General features: G+C 58.9%; 1 protein-coding gene across 3 annotated transcripts in view; it reads right to left on the reverse strand.

Annotated features, from left to right (window-relative positions):
* The window catches only part of SPEG (striated muscle enriched protein kinase), a 1,671,639-nt gene that overhangs the window by 105,548 nt on the left and 1,549,032 nt on the right, over positions 1–17,059 (reverse strand). For all 3 annotated transcript variants that reach the window (XM_085650107.1, XM_085650106.1, XM_085650108.1), the window contains one exon: positions 8,130–8,205. In XM_085650107.1, coding sequence (XP_085506233.1) covers positions 8,130–8,205 — 76 coding nt within the window. The remainder of the gene's footprint in view (positions 1–8,129; positions 8,206–17,059) is intronic.

The raw sequence follows: 17,059 nt of genomic DNA on the forward strand, positions 1-17,059 counted from the left end.
CAACGGCCTAGTGGAACGCTTCAACCGAACCCTGAAGGGAATGATCCTGGGCCTCGAAGAGCCCCTGCGCCGGAAATGGGACGTCCTCCTCCCTTGCCTCCTGTTCGCATACCGAGAAGTCCCCCAAAAGTCTCTGGGGTTCAGCCCCTTCGAACTGCTGTACGGACATCCAGTCCGAGGGCCCCTGAGCCTGGTCAAAGAGGGCTGGGAGACAAGCCCCCGGGGGACACCCCCTGATGTGTTCCGCTACATCCTGGCGCTCCGCAACCAGACGAGGAAGTTCAGAGAACTAGCAGAGGCTAACCTCGAGGCCAGCCAAGAAGAAATGAAGCGCTGGTATGACCAGAACGCAACCCTGGTCGAGTTCCAGCCGGGCCAGCAGGTTTGGGTCATGGCTCCGGTGAAACCCTGCGCCCTACAAGACAAATGGACTGGTCCCTTCAAGGTGGTCGAGCGGAAGAGCCAGGCCACGTATCTGGTCGATGTACAGTCCCCACGGAACCCCCTCCGGGTCCTCCACGTGAACCGTCTCAAGCCCCACTTTGTGAGGACGGAATTAAGTTTGCTGCTGGCCACCGATGATGGGGCGGAAGAAGACACCGAACCCCTGCCCGACCTCCTGTGCGCTAAGGAACTGGATGGTTCCGTGGAGGGAGTGAAACTGTCGACCACCCTCACTCCCCAGCAGTCCGATGACTGCCGCCAGCTGCTCAGACAATTCGCAGACCTCTTCTCCCTCATTCCAAGGGTTACCGACTGGTGTGTCCACGACGTGGACACCGGTGACAGCCCGCCTGTGAGACACCGAGCCTACCGGGTGCCTGACCGGGTCCGCACCTGCATCAAGACCGAGGTACAAAAGATGCTCACCCTGGGAGTAATCGAACCCTCCGACAGCCCCTGGGCCAGCCCGGTGGTTCTGGTCCCGAAGGCGGCTTCCCCAGGGGTCGCCCCCGAACTAAGATTCTGTGTGGACTATCGGGGGCTCAATGCGGTCACCCGCGCAGACGCTCACCCTATTCCCCGAGCCGACGAGCTCATCGACCGCCTGGGGGCCGCCCGGTTCCTCAGTACTTTCGACCTGACCTGCGGATACTGGCAGATTGCTCTCACGGAGGGAGCGAAAGAGCGCTCTGCCTTCTCCACGCCAGATGGCCACTACCGCTTCAGGGTCATGCCGTTCGGGATGAAAAACGCCCCAGCCACGTTCCAGCGGTTGGTGAACAAGGTCCTGGCCGGACTCGAGGAGTTCAGCGCAGCGTACCTTGACGACATCGTCGTATTCAGCTCTCAATGGCACGAGCATCTCCAGCACCTCCGACAAGTACTAATGGCCCTGCGCCAAGCAGGCCTAACAGTGAAAGCCAGCAAATGCCAGCTCGGGCAAGGCTCCGTGGTCTACCTGGGGCATCAGGTGGGCAGCAGCCAGGTCGCCCCTCTCCAGCCGAAGATCGACGCCATCAAGTCCTGGGAGCCCCCCACCACGCAGACAGAGGTTCGGGCCTTCCTGGGCCTTACGGGGTACTACCGGAGGTTCATTAAAAATTATGGTAGTATCGCGGGGCCCCTCACAGAGTTGACCTCCAAAAAGCTCCCGAAGAAGGTGCAGTGGACCACCCCGTGCCAGCAGGCGTTCGACGCCTTGAAAACCGCCATGTGCACCGCCCCCGTACTCAAGGCCCCCGACTACTCCCAAGAGTTTGTGGTCCAGACCGACGCATCCGAACACGGCATCGGGGCTGTGCTCTCGCAGTTCGACGACAAGGGCATTGATCAGCCCATCGCCTTCATCAGCCGAAGGCTGCTGCCGCGAGAGCAGCGTTGGAGTACTATAGAACGAGAGACCTTTGCCGTAGTCTGGGCCCTCAAGAAACTACGGCCCTACTTGTTCGGAACCCATTTTCGAGTACAGACGGACCACCGGCCCTTGCGGTGGCTAATGCAGATGAGGGGGGAGAACCCCAAGCTACTACGATGGTCCATCTCTCTCCAAGGGATGGATTTCACTGTCGAACATCGCCCCGGGACGGATCATGCCAACGCCGACGGCCTGTCCCGGTTCTTCCGCTTCGGCGAGGAGAACCCCCCAGTGGATGGGTAGTTCTCCACGCCTTTCAGCTGGGGGGACGCGTGTGAGACCGGCCTCACGGCGTTGCCCTCTCCATCATCCAGCCCACCTGCAACCACCCTCAAGACACGACATCTCCGACGCCGGCTGCCCCAGCCACCCCCGATCCGCGGGCCGGCCAGAGGCCTGACAGACTCAACACCCTACCACGCATGTCCAACCGAGGGAGCGGGAATCCTCGAGCCAGACCCAGAGGCGCCAGCCCAGTCACACCTCGGGTCGCCTTCCCCGGGAGGACTCGATCGGCCACCAGGCCCCTGGGGAGCAGGCGCCTCCCCTGCCGAGCGTCTGGGGTCCCTCCCAGACCCACCTGAAAAGACCAAGGAAGTGAGCGGCAGGAAATCCCGCCGAACCCCCTCCGTCACCCCAGTCCCCCCTCTGCGAGCACTCCGGACTTCAAAGAACCAGCGGAGTATAACAAGGGGTGCCGGAGAAACGAGTGCAGAGAAGACCTGGAACCATCCGAGCCTGCAGACGCTGTCGCGGCTCCTGAATGCTGAAGTCACCTGGGCCTGCTGAGTGACTCGCGGCCTCTTGCTATTGAACCATCTGAGCCCTGCGGACGAGGTCGCGGCTCCCGAACACTGAACCACCTAGGCCTGCTGAGTGACTCGCGGCCCCCAGCTATTGAACCATCTGAGCCCTGCTGACGGAATCGCGGCTCCCGAACTCCGACCACCTGTGCCTGCTGAGAGACTCGCGGCGCTCCCCTTGAGGACGTCTCGGTAAGAGATCGCCCAGAGACACGACACCCTCCAGCTCGAGGATTGTGAGCTTTCCGCAGGGTATTTCGCAGAGACACTATCTTGAAAGACTGTCCCGCTACCCCCATTCCCCACGACTGATTTGTGGTACGTTGTGTCACTGCTGTACTGCCTGCATCTTGGATCATAAAGATCCCTTGAAATCATCGATAAAAGAACCTATCGTCCTACAAAGAATACGTGTGGTGTCACTCTGTTCGTAGTGTATCTCAGGGTGCGCGCGCCTGGTTCGGCCTACTTGGGAGAGGTGGGTCAAAGGGGTGGGCAAGACGTGCATCGAACCCCCCTCCGGCGAACGCCTTTCCAACACACACTTTTGCACCATAGTGCAAAGGTGTCTCTGTGAGTTTAGCATAGGTTTTGTACTTGAAGGGTACCCTTTCAGCACAAAATACTATGTGTAGACTACGTTTTACACTTTCCCCACTTTGTATGTGTGCTGCACAGTGCAGCACACATGCAAAGTCAGAAATAAAGGCGAAATAAAAGTGAATCTCTGTGATATCGTCTATCAGAAATGGGTGCTGTTTCTAGCCGCAAAACCCTGTTTACTTTTTTAAGTAAATAGGGTTTTGCATCTCAAACTTTGGGTGGTTGTGTGGGAACGCCCATACACCACCCATGGTACACCTTTGCGCTACTTTAGAGTGATTTTCTAGCGCTAAATAAGTTTGGAGCTGGAAAGTAAATTTTTAGAAAAAGATTTAGCATCATTTGACATTACTGTTGTGACACAAACATGGCACTAAAAGTTAGTAAATATACCCCTGTATGGTATTTGTTTCTATATTCTAGTACCATAATGAAATTCCCTGGAAGAACTGACCAAGCACAGAAATAAATACATCAGAGCTCCAATCATTTCTTTCCACTCAGTTGCATGCAGTCGAAAATCTGAGCTCCTGAGCCTCTTGGGGAACTGTAGCTCTGTCTCCTCACCTCTTTGGCTGAAGTTGGCGGTCACCAAATCAGGTGGATAGACTACTACGTATAGGTCTCAAATATATGATGCATAGTACTATGGTGGTGCAAACTATGCACCTGTAAACACTGGTACGTGTGGTGACACCCAACAGAACGAGGTAAATAAAAGTACATTTTCAATTATGGGGAATAATCATCCAGAGACAATTTTTTCCGATCAAATTCCTCAAAGTATTCCCTTTTCCATGAGGAATAATACTCATTTACCACTGGTTCTAGAAGGTAGTAAAGGAGAACCTGGGGGGCGGGGGGGGGGTTTGCTGTGTGGAAGGCACATGTGTAGGGCATCTCAGAGCAGATGGGGCTTTAGGCTGGCAGTGGGAAGCCTTCTGTAATCTTATTGGTGAGGGTAATGGGGGAGCTGCAGGGCGCTTGCACTGCCTCAGCGTTCCCGTACTCACAAAACACAGGAGTTCGGGGCTAGGACTGCCCCGCTGAATATCGACCCCCAGAAGACTGTGCTTGAAGAATATCAAGGGCAACAGATTGAGGGACAAAATATCAACAGGTAAGTGCATCTGGCAAAGAGCAGATGTGGAGTTAGGTACAGACAACTATGCTTACTTACCTGTCGATATTTCTTTACTGATATTTCGTCCTTGCTATTGTGTCAGATCGATATGGAGCGGTCGATATTCAGGGTTTACTCACTGGGCCAGTTATAATCAGATTGAAGCACGTGGAAAATGCTGCAGGTGTTTTTTTAATAACTGTTGCCAATGGGTAGGAGGAAGGGGCGGGTGCGTGCAGGAGGAAGGGGCGGGAGCGTGCAGGAGGAAGGGGCGGGAGCGTGCAGGAGGAAGGGTCGGGAGGGTGTAGGAGGAAGGGGCAGGAGCGTGCAGGAAGAAGGGGCGGGGGCGTGCAGGAGGAAGGGGACGTGCAGGAGGAAGGGGCAGGAGCGTGCAGGAGGAAGGGGCGGGAGCATGCAGAAGGAAGGGGTGGGAGCGTGCAGAAGGAAGGGGTGGGAGCGTGCAGGAGGAAGGGGCAGGAGCGTACAGGAGGAAGTGGCGGGAGCGTGCAGGAGGAAGGGGCGGGAGCGTGCAGGAGGAAGGGGCGGGAGCGTGCGGGAGGAAGGGGTGGGAACGTGCGGGAGGAAGGGGTGGGAACGTGCAGGAGGAAAGGGTGGGAGCGTGCAGGAGGCAGGGGCGGGAGCGTGCAGGAGGAAAGGGCGAGAGAGTGCAGGAGGAAGGGGCAGGAGCGTGCAGGAGGAAGGGGCAGGAGCACGCAGGAGGCAGGGGCGGGAGCATGCAGGAGGCAGGGGCGGGAGCATGCAGGAGGAAGGGGCGGGAACAAGCATGAGGCAAGGGCGAGAGCATGCAGGAGGAAAGGGCGGTACAGTGCAGGAGGAAGGGGCAGGAGCACGCAGGAGGCAGGGGCGGGAGCATGCAGGAGGCAGGGGCAGGAGCTTGCAGGAGGAAGGGGCGGGAGCGTGCAGGAGGAAGGGGCGGGAGCGTGCAGGAGGAAGGGGCAGGAGCATGCGGGAGGAAGGGGCAGGAGGGTGCAGGAGGCAGGGGCGGGAGCGTGCAGGATACAGGGGCAGGAGCGTGCAGGAGGCAGGGGCGGGAGCATGCAGGAAGAAGGGGCAGGAGCGTGCAGGAGGAAGGGGGCGTGCAGGAGGAAAGGGACGTGCAGGAGGAAGGGGCAGGAGCGTGCAGGATGAAGGGGCGGTAGCATGCAGAAGGAAGGGGCGGGAGAGTGCAGGAGGAAGGGGCGGGAGCATGCAGGAGGCAGGGGAGGGAGCGGGCAGGGGTGGGAGCGGGCAGGAGGCAGGGGTGGGAGCGGGCAGGAGGCAGGGGTGGGAGCGTGCAGGAAGAAGGGGCAGGAACGTGCAGGAGGAAGGGGTGGGAGCGTGCAGGGGCGGGAGCGTGCGGTAGGAAAGGGCGAGAGAGCGCAGGAGGAAGGGTCAGGAGCGTGCAGGAGGCGGGGCGGGAGCATGCAGGAGGCAGGGGCAGGACCGTACAGGATGAAGGGGTGGGAGCGTGCATGAGGAAGGGGCCGGAGCGTGCAGGAGGCAGGGGTGGGAGCATGCAGGAGGAAGGGACGGGAGCATGCAGGAGGAAGGGGTGGGAGCAAGCAGGAGGCAAGGGCGGGAGCGTGCAGGAGGAAAGGGTGGGAGCGTGCAGGAGGAAGGGGCAGGAGCACGCAGGAGGCAGGGGCGGGAGCGTGCAGGAGGCAGGAGCGTGCAGGAGGCAGGGGCAGGAGCGTGCAGGAGGAAGGGGCAGGAGCGTGCAGGAGGAAGGGGCAGGGGCATGAAGGAGGGCGGGAGCGTGCAGGAGGAAGGGGCAGGAGGGTGCAGGAGGAAGGGGCGGGAGCGTGCAGGAGGAAGGGGCAGGGGCATGCAGGAGGGAGCGGCGGGAGCGTGCAGGAGGAAGGGGCAGGAGGGTGCAGGAGGCAGGGGCGGGAGCATGCAGGATGCAGGGGCAGGAGCGTGCAGGAGGCAGGGGTGGGAGCATGCACGAGGCTGGGTCGGGAGCGTGCAGGAGGGAGGGATGGGAGCGTTCAGGAGGAAGGGGTGGGAGCGTGCAGGAGGAAGGGGTGGGAGCGTGCAGAAGGCAGAGGAGTGCAGGAGGGAGGGGTGGAAGCATACAGGGGGGAGGGGTGGGAGCGCGCAGGGGCGTGCAGGAGGCAGGGGCGGGTGCGTGCAGGAGGAAGGCGCGGGAGCGTTCAGGAGGAAGGGACGGGAGCGTGCAGGAGGAAGGGGCGGGAGCGTGCATGAGGAAGGGGCAGGAGCGTGCAGGAGGAAGCGGCAGGAGCGTGCAGGAGGAAGGAGAGGGAGCGTGCAGGAGGAAGGAGAGGGAGCGTGCAGGAGGAAGGGGCGGGAGCGTGCAGGAGGAAGGGGCGGGAGCATTTAGGAGGAAGGGGCGGGAGCATGCAGGAGGAAGGGGCGGGAGCATGCAGGAGTCAGGGGTGGGAGTGTGCAGGAGGAAAGGGCAGGAACGTGCAGGAGGGAGGGGCGGGAGCATGCAGGAGTCAGGGGTGGGAGCGTACAGGAGGAAGGGGCAGGAGCGTGCAGGAGGAAGGGGTGGGAGCATGCAGGAGGGAGGGGTGGGAGCGTGCAGGAGGCACGGGCGGGAGCGTGCAGGGGGCAGGTGCTGGAGCATGCAAGAGGAAGGGTCGGGAGCGTGCAGGAGGAAGGGGCGGGAGCATGCAAGAGGAAGGGGCGCGAGCATGCAAGAGGAAGAGGCGCGAGCATGCAAGAGCAAGGGGCGCGAGCAAGCAAGAGGAAGGGGCGGGAGCATGCAGGAGGAAGGGGGCGGGAGCGTGCAGGAGGAAGGGGCGGGAGCGTGCAGGAGGAAGGGGCAGGAGCGTGCAGGAGGAAGGGGCAGGAGCGTGCAGGAGGAAGGGGCAGGAGCGTGCAGGAGGAAGGGGCGAGAGCGTGCAGGAGGAAGGGGTGAGAGCGTGCAGGAGTCAGGGGCGGAGAGTGCTGGAGGAAGGGGCGGCAGCGTGCAGGAGGGAGGGGCGGGAGCGTGCAGGAGGAAGGGTCGGGAGCGTGCAGGAGGCACGGGCGGGAGCAGGCAGGGTCTGGAGCATGCAGGAGTCAGGGGTGGGAGCGTGCAGGAGGAAGGGGCGGGAGTGTGCAGGAAGAAGGGGCGGGAGTGTGCAGGAGGAAGGGTCGGGAGCGTGCAGGCGGAAGGGTCGGGAGCGTGCAGGCGGAAGGGGCGGGAGTGTGCAGGAGGAAGGGGTGGGAGCGTGCAGGAGGAAGGGGTGGGAGCATGCAGGAGGAAGGGGCGGGAGCATGCAGGAGGAAGGGGCCGGGAGTGTGCAGGAGGAAGGGGTGGGAGTGTGCAGGAGGAAGGGGGCAGGGTTTACTTCAGCCATGCTCCTATGCAGGTGGGTGGGCGGGGATCAGGCACAGCCACTGCCTGCCGCCCTGTAGCGCTGCAGGTGGCTCTCGTATTTGTGGGCCTATATTTATCCAGTCTGGACTTTGAAGACTCGATATATGGCCACAGAAACACCAGGAAAGACGCCCTAAGGATACCTCTCCAGGCTACTCATAATGGGGCCCAGTGATGATTTTTACTAAGCATAGCTATCTTTTATTTTTAAACATTAAAGCAGGACTAATATTACACAATGTATGTTATATTTGCTGTGAATAAAACAATAATAATATAGATGAGCAACTCTAAGCAGTCAGGGTTAATTATAACACTATTAAGAAAGACAAGAGGTGCTATGCAGGCCAGGTGTGGCATCTTCCAGGTATACAACAGTTCTAGATGCTGACATTGCTGTGCTGGAGTACTTACATGATATACGTGATAACTCCCACACCCCAGATATCTGCAGCAGAGCCCACTGGGTCAGCCTTCACCATTTCTGGTGCTGGTGAGAAAGGAGAAACAAAGATTTATGTTCGAGTCAAAGAGGGGCTGAAGCAGCTCTCCCCCGCCTCATGCTGACAATGCACGTTCCTTGCTGTTCTCCACTCTCCAGTACCACACACAAGGTAAGCAGGAAAACACTCAACAACCACCATCATCGCTCCAAGCACAATAGAAGGCAGAAAAGAGATGTATGGAGACTCTGAATATATAAAGACTGAAAGAAACATCAGAAATTGTTTTGGGCCATTGTAATACAGTCTAATGAAGAATAAAGACTTGTAGACAGCTTCACAATTCCACCACAAATATTTTCCAATATTTCCCAGTTGAGAACTACAGATCGAAAGAATGACGTGATGTGACAAAAGAGTTACTTACCTCTAACTGTAGTTTTCCAGCATTGATATGTTTTGTAGATTCCCATGCTTAAAGCACTCCCTGTTGTTGAGCTGGGAGTCCCATGGTGACTGCAAATTAGAAGTGTAATATCAATACAGCCTAAAATGCCCGAAACATTATCACTTTAGTAGCACAACCACCTCATTGAAACAGACCCAAATATAAACCAATGAGGCAAGAGCTCAGAAAACACCACTTCTCCACTAAACGCCACCACAGCTTAGACCTCCGAGCACAACAATGTAGAGGGAGTGTTGGACAGGCCACATGAAGGGCTTGCTCCCTCCCCGCATGACAGGGCCCGAGCCCCGGCCCTCCAGGTGTTACCCACAGAAACAACCCGCACCCCGTCTCCAGACGGGACTCCTGCCCCCGGACATCTCTGTATCATGGGGCCGAACCACTACCGGCTCCCTCGCCCGGCCCGGCCGCCATCTTGGACACTGCACCACGAGGCCGCGTGGCCTCAGCTCGACCCTAACCCTGGGCCTGGCCAGGCCCCGACATCCCGGCACCACCATCCACCCAGGAGGTGAACGGACCACTTGGCAGGTCAATGGGAGAAAGAAGTGTCGATGGCTCTCCCCCGCCAGGTGCCGATCGCCCCCCAGCTCCCCCGGGCGCTGGCTCCACCCCCCTGCTGGGTGTCTGGACTCCCTCATCCCGGACCTCCCGACCTCCAAGTGCGAGGGTCCGGACATCAAAGGGCGCCAGACCTATAACTGGGGCAGCTCCAGAGCAGGAAGGCAGTTGTATCCTGGAGTCGAGAGACACCGAGAAGAACTCATCCTTGACGGACTACCGGCGCTGCCGTAGCCCTGCCTTGTGAACTATCATCCTGCCTGCTGGCGCTGCCGCGGCCTTCTGCATCCTCCATCCTCGTCGGGACCTGCTGGCGCTGCCGCGGACCATTGTAACTACCACCTTCATTGGGACCTGCTGGCGCTGCCGCGGACCGTTGTAACTACCACCTTCATCGGGACCTGCTGGCGCTGCCGCGGACCGTGTAACGACCACCTTCACCGGGACCTGCTGGCGCTGCCGCGGCCCGTCCAGCTAGAACACCGAGCTCGAGGATTGTGAGCTATCCATCTATCATCGCATCTACCAGATTGGTAACAAGACTGTCCCGCTACCCCCTTTCCCAACCAAGAGACTAGAATCGAGGGGACCCCTGAGTCCTGACCTCCTTGTACCATTCTATCGTACCTAAAGATTGCTTATAAAGAACGTTAAACCTTATCTTTGTGTGGTGTACCTCTGTGGGGGGGAAGTTACTCGTCTGTACGATCGCTGGAGACGGCTCTCCCCGGAGATCTCTCCCCTTGTCCTCGGCCGACCCTCCCGGTCCGTCTAACATTGGTGGCCAGCGGCGCGATCCGAATCAACGTGTAATCGTACAGAGAGTAGCTCACCGCACGACGAAACCACAATGTCAACCAAAGAGAGCGGATCCACCGAGAAATTCCAGATGGAGAAATTGGAAGAGTACAGCCATCGTGAATTGAAACAATTCTGCATTGAACTAGGCATTGCTACCACCGGCCTGAGTACCAAAGACGATTTCAAGCACGCCATTGAGTCGTGGGCAGAAACCGGGGCCGCGAGATCCCCGGACCAAAACATTGCAGCATCAGAGAGGAACACCACGGCTCCCGAGGAGCGAAGAACGGGTCTCTCGCAGGAAGAGATCCAAGAGAGAGAAAAAAGCAGACTACATGAGCTAGAAATGGCACGGCTCATAATGGACGGTGAACTAAAATTAGCCAAACAAAAACTGAACCTAGAACATCTGCGGCTCCGAGAAGAACGGGAAGAAAAACAGAGGCAGAGAGAGCTCGAAGAAAAGAGATTAGCGTACGAACACGAGCGCAAACTGGCAGAAATAGACCTACGGAAGCAGAACAAAGAACTGGAGGTGCCCGAGCGACCGCGCACCCCGGGAGCGACAGAAAAGAAAGTCCACATCCCCAAGGATGTCGTTCGAGAGTATGTCCGAGAGGACGACATACAACAGTGGTTCAAGGCCTACGAGATCGCCATGACCTCCCACCGGATCGATCGAAGTGACTGGGGAGCCGGTCTATGGGGGAGGTTCGTCAATGAAGGCCGCGATGCCCTGTTACAGCTCCCAGACCATCTGATGTCATCCTATGACCACATGAAGGCTGCCCTCCTCACCCGATATGGGCTCACACCCGAAATGTACCGCCAGAGGTTCCGAGACTGCACCCGGATCCCGGATACAACTTGGGTGGAATATGTCAACTATTTCAGCCGAGCCTTCGAGGGTTGGATCAAGGGAAGCCACGTAACGACCTACAAGCAACTTTTTAATCTCATGGTGTGGGAGCACCTCTCTAACAACTGCTTCGTCGAGCTCAGGCAGCACCTCCTCGACAGTAAATTGACTGACCCACGGCAACTCGCCGCCGAAGCTGACCGGTGGGAAAGCACCCGAGTGGGCCGGAGAGGGCCGCACGAACAGAACCGGAACAACCAAGGTCAGCACCGTCCCCGAGGAGGAGGAGGAGGCCAGGGACGAGGAAGAGACACCGTCTGTTGGACAGGCCACATGAAGGGCTTGCTCCCTCCCCGCACGACAGGGCCCAACCCCCGGACTCCCAGGTGTTACCCCCAAGGGCAACCCGCACCCCGTCTCCCAACGGAACTCCTGCCCCCGGACATCCATGTATCATGGGGCCGAACCACTACCGGCTCCCCCGGCCGGATCAGCCGCCATCTTGGACACTGCACCACGAGGCCGCGCGGCCTCAGCCCGACCCTAACCCTGGGCCTGGCCGGCCCCGACATCCCGGCACCACCATCCACCCAGGAGGTGAACGGACCACTTGGCAGGTCAATGGGAGAAAGAAGCGTCGAGGGCTCTCCCCCGCCAGGTGCCGATCACCCTCCAGCTCCCCCAGGCGCTGGCTCCACCCCCTGCTGGGTGTCTGGACTCCCTCAGCCCGGACCCCCCGACCTCCAAGTGCGAGGGTCCGGACATCAAAGGGCGCCAGACCTATAACTAGGGCAGCTCCAGAGCAGGAAGGCAGTTGTATCCTGGAGTCGAGAGACACCGAGAGAACTCATCCTTGACGGACTACTGGCGCTGCCGTAGCCCTGCCTTGTGAACTATCGTCCTGCCTGCTGGCGCTGCCGCGGCCTTCTGCAACATCCATCCTCGTCGGGACCTGCTGGCGCTGCCGCGGACCGTTGTAACGACCACCTTCATCGGGACCTGCTGGCGCTGCCGCGGACCGTGTAACGACCATCTTCATCGGGACCTGCTGGCGCTGCCGCGGACCGTGTAACGACCATCTTCATCGGGACCTGCTGGCGCTGCCGCGGACCGTGTAACGACCATCTTCATCGGGACCTGCTGGCGCTGCCGCGGACCGTGTAACGACCATCTTCACCGGGACCTGCTGGCGCTGCCGCGGACCGTGTAACGACCATCTTCACCGGGACCTGCTGGCGCTGCCGCGGCCCGTCCAAGCTAGAACACCGAGCTCGAAGATTGTGAGCTATCCACCATACCCTCTCAGCTACCAGACTGGTAACCAGACTGTCCCGCTACCCCCTTTCCCCAAACCAAGAGACTCGAATAGAGGGGACCCCTGAGTCCAGACCTCCTTGTACCATTTCATCGTACCTTAAGAAATCACCTATAAAGAACGCTGAATCTTATCCTTGTGTGGTGTATATCTGTGGGGGGGAAGTTATTCATCTGTACGATCGCTGGAGACGGCTCTCCCCGGAGACCTCTCCCCTTGTCCTCGGCCGACCCTCCCGGTCCGTCTAACATTGGTGGCAGCGGCGGGATCCGAATCAACGCGTAATCGTACAGAGAGTAGCTCACCCCACGACAAAACCACGATGTCAACCAAAGAGAGCGGTTCCACCGAGAAATTCCAGATGGATAAATTGGAAGAGTATAGCCATCGCGAACTTAAACAATTCTGCATGGAACTAGGCATTGCTACCACCGGCCTGAGTACCAAAGACGATTTGAAGCACGCCCTTGAGTCGTGGGCGGAAACCGGGGTCGCCGGATCCCCCGACCAAAACGGTGTAGCACCAGAGGGGAACGCCACAGCTCCCGAGGAGCGGGGAACGGGCCTCTCGCAGGGAGAGATCCAAGAAAGAGAAAGAACCAGATTACATGAGTTGGAAATGGCACGACTCAAGATGGACGGTGAACTAAAGTTAGCCGAGCAAAAACTAAATCTAGAACATCTGCGGCTCCGAGAAGAACGGGAAGAAAAACAGAGGCAGAGAGAGCTCGAAGAAAAAAGACTAACATTCGAACACGAGCGCAAACTGGCGGAAATAGAACTTCGGAAACAGAATAAAGAACCGGGGGTGCCTGAGCGACCGCACACCCCGGGAGCAACCGAGAAGAAAGTCCACATCCCCAAGGATGTTGTCCGAGAGTATGTCCGAGAGGACGACATACAACAGTGGTTCAAAGCCTACGAGATCGCCATGACCTCCCACCGGATCGATCGGAGTGACTGGGGAGCCGGCCTATGGGGGAGGTTCGTCAACGAAGGCCGCGATGCCCTACTACAGCTCCCAGATCATCAGATGTCATCCTATGACCACATGAAGGCTGCCCTCCTCACCCGATATGGGCTCACACCCGAAATGTACCACCAGAGGTTCCGAGACTGCACCCGGATCCCGGGTACAACTTGGGTAGAATACGTCAACTATTTCAGCCGAGCCTTCGAGGGTTGGATCAAGGGAAGCCACGTAACGACCTACGAGCAACTCTTTAATCTTATGGTGTGGGAGAACCTGTCTAACAACTGCTTCGTCGAGCTCAGGCAGCACCTCCTCGACAGTAAATTGACTGACCCACGGCAACTCGCCGCCGAAGCTGACCGGTGGGAAAGCACCCGAGTGGGCCGGAGAGGGCCACACGAGCAAAACCGAAACCACCAAGGTCAGCACCGTCCCCGAGGAGGAGGAGGAGGCCAGGGGCGAGGGAGAGACACCATCCCGGCCACTCCCGCGGCCAGCACCCCACCCCCGGCCGGCCGGGGCAACCCCCCGATGCGCCCGGGGTTCCGAGCCAACGTCACGTGTCACCGATGCCAGCGAGTCGGCCACTACGCCAATGACCCGAGCTGCCCGCAGAACCAAACGCCAAAGCCCCGCCAGGTAGCTGCCGCCGCCCTGGGGGGAGAACAAATCTCCGAGGAACAGGAAGAATATGAGCAGGCACAACAAGAGTGGGAACCGGCCGCCATGGTTCTAGCGTGCCTAGGGGGAAAAGACATGGTCCCGCGGGCTCCCCTACCCGCCAACACCCGGAAATATGGCCAGTGGGTGAACATTAATGGGCGCCGGGCCGAAGCCCTACGTGACACAGGGGCCAGTGTGACGGCCGTCCGCTGTCACCTGGTGAAACCAGAGCAGATCCTGCCGAACATTCTCTGCCCCGTCCGCTCAGCCGACAATTCCGAAAGTCTGTGTCGGATGGCCTGCGTCCCCTTCGAATGGGGAGGGGTCTCCGGCATGTTGAAGGTGACGGTCCGGGATGATGCCTCCGTGGACTGTCTCCTGGGGAATGACCTTGAGAGTTCCCCGTGGGCTGCCGTCGAAAGAAGAGAGCACCTGGGGATGCTGGGCCTCCCGGACTGGGCCTGCGTAACCACCCGGTCCATGGCCGCCCGTGCCGTCCCCCGACCAGAAGAACCAGAATGGCCAGCACCTCCTCCCCCGGTCGCTCCAGTAGAGGACAACGGCTATACCGACCCCCCCGAGTCAACGCCCGAAGGGGTCGCCCAGCCCCAGGACCTTCCCGGCCTGGCTCAGTGGCGTCAAGAAGGGGGGCCCACCCAGGAACAGTTCCGCCAGGAACAGAAGACCTGCCCCTCCCTCGAGGGACTCCGCCAGCAAGCCAGCGCCCAGAGCGCAGGGGACTCCACCGGAACCCATTGGGTCTATTGGGATAACGACCTGCTATACAGTGAACAAAGAATCGCAGAGTTAGGGGCCAGTCGAGTGCTGGTGGTGCCCCTCTGTTTCAGAGACTTCCTACTAACTTTGGCCCACGATGTTCCCCTGGCTGGACACCTGGGCCAGGACAAAACCTACAGTCGCCTGGTGACCCACTTTTTCTGGCCGAAGATGCGGAACGACGTCCTCAACCACTGCCGGTCCTGCCCCACGTGCCAGGCCAGCGGGAAGAGCGGCCGTAAGCTCAAAGCCCCTCTGCAACCCTTCCCAGTGGTCACCACCCCGTTCGAGAGGGTAGGAATAGACATTGTGGGGCCCCTGGACCCCCGCACAGCACAAGGACATCGGTTCATCCTGGTACTGGTGGACCACGCCACCCGCTACCCCGAGGCTGTGCCCCTGCGAACTGTAACAGCTCCGGTGGTCGGCCGGGCCCTAATGGGGATCTTCTCCCGGGTGGGCTTCCCCCGAGAAGTCATCAGCGACCGAGGCACAAACTTTATCTCGAAATATATGAAGTCCCTCTGGCAACAGTGCGGGGTCACCTACCGATTCACGACCCCCTATCACCCTCAAGGGAACGGACTAGTTGAGCAATTCAACCGCACACTCAAGGGAATGATTGGGGGATTGGAAGAGCCCCTCCGTCGCCAGTGGGATGTACTACTCCCGTGCCTCCTCTTCGCCTATCGAGAAGTTCCCCAGAAGTCCCTCGGCTTTAGCCCTTTCGAACTCCTGTACGGGCACCCTGTGCGAGGGCCCCTCAGCCTAGTCAAAGAAGGTTGGGAGATGGCCCCCCTAAAGATCCCCCCAGACGTCTTCAAGTACCTCCTGGCACTACGCAATCAGACCCGGCGCTTCAGGGAAATGGCAAAAGCGAACCTCGAGGCCAGTCAGGAGGACATGAAAAAATGGTACGATCAGAATGCCTCCTCCGTTGTATCCTGGAGTCGAGAGACACCGAGAGAACTCATCCTTGACGGGCTACTGGCGCTGCCGTAGCCCTGCCTTGTGAACTATCGTCCTGCCTGCTGGCGCTGCCGCGGCCTTCTGCAACATCCATCCTCGTCGGGACCTGCTGGCGCTGCCGCGGACCGTTGTAACGACCACCTTCATCGGGACCTGCTGGCGCTGCCGCGGACCGTGTAACGACCATCTTCATCGGGACCTGCTGGCGCTGCCGCGGACCGTGTAACAACCATCTTCATCGGGACCTGCTGGCGCTGCCGCGGACCGTGTAACGACCATCTTCATCGGGACCTGCTGGCGCTGCCGCGGACCGTGTAACGACCATCTTCACCGGGACCTGCTGGCGCTGCCGCGGACCGTGTAACGACCATCTTCACCGGGACCTGCTGGCGCTGCCGCGGCCCGTCCAAGCTAGAACACCGAGCTCGAGGATTGTGAGCTATCCACCATACCCTCTCAGCTACCAGACTGGTAACCAGACTGTCCCGCTACCCCCTTTCCCCAAACCAAGAGACTCGAATAGAGGGGACCCCTGAGTCCAGACCTCCTTGTACCATTTCATCGTACCTTAAGAAATCACCTATAAAGAACGCTGAATCTTATCCTTGTGTGGTGTATATCTGTGGGGGGGAAGTTATTCATCTGTACGATCGCTGGAGACGGCTCTCCCCGGAGACCTCTCCCCTTGTCCTCGGCCGACCCTCCCGGTCCGTCTAACACCGTCCCGGCCGCTCCCGCTGCCAGCACCCCGCCCCCGGCCAGCCGGGGCAACCCCCCGATGCGCCCGGGGTTCCGAGCCAATGTCACGTGTCACCGATGCCAGCGAGTCGGCCACTATGCCAATGACCCGAACTGTCCACAGAACCAAACTCCGAGACCCCGCCAGGTAGCTGCCGCCGCCCTGGGGGGAGAACAAATCTCCGAAGAACAGGAAGAATACGAGCAGGAACAACAAGGGTGGGAACCGGCCGCCATGGTTCTAGCGTGCCTAGGGGGAAGAGACATGGTCCCGCGGGCTCCCCTGTGAGAAGTTGGCCTGATATGTAGTGCTCACTATTCTAGTGATCACTGTGTATCATTCCAAACGACCCTTATTGATGATTGGTTGTAAGTCAACCTTATAGACCAGCTATCCTAGTAGCGTGGATACGAGCAGTCTTAGGCTAAACTCTAGAGGGCGTGTTAAGCCAGCTGTTTACCATCACATATACCCCTTGAACACCAAGTGAAAGGACTCCACACAAGTTGTTATGAAAATAAAAGGATATTTATTTATAACAAGACTACCCTGGCTCTTTATGAGTCAGGGAGCTAAGCACACTACAAAACTCTTAGGAAAATACTTCAGTTGCACAATTTACACAAATGCCCGAGGGGCACGAGAAACCATCTACACTAACAGTGAAATGCGAATGGTTAGAGTCTGGAGGTACTGATTCCGGAGTGTTCCGATCAGTGGGACTAAACGAAAAAGGAACTGGACACTTGTAGAGCGAACCTGCGATGGAGCACCG

This window comes from Triturus cristatus, chromosome 3_2 (assembly GCF_964204655.1).
Source record: "Triturus cristatus chromosome 3_2, aTriCri1.1, whole genome shotgun sequence".
NCBI classification, from domain to species: domain Eukaryota; kingdom Metazoa; phylum Chordata; class Amphibia; order Caudata; family Salamandridae; genus Triturus; species Triturus cristatus.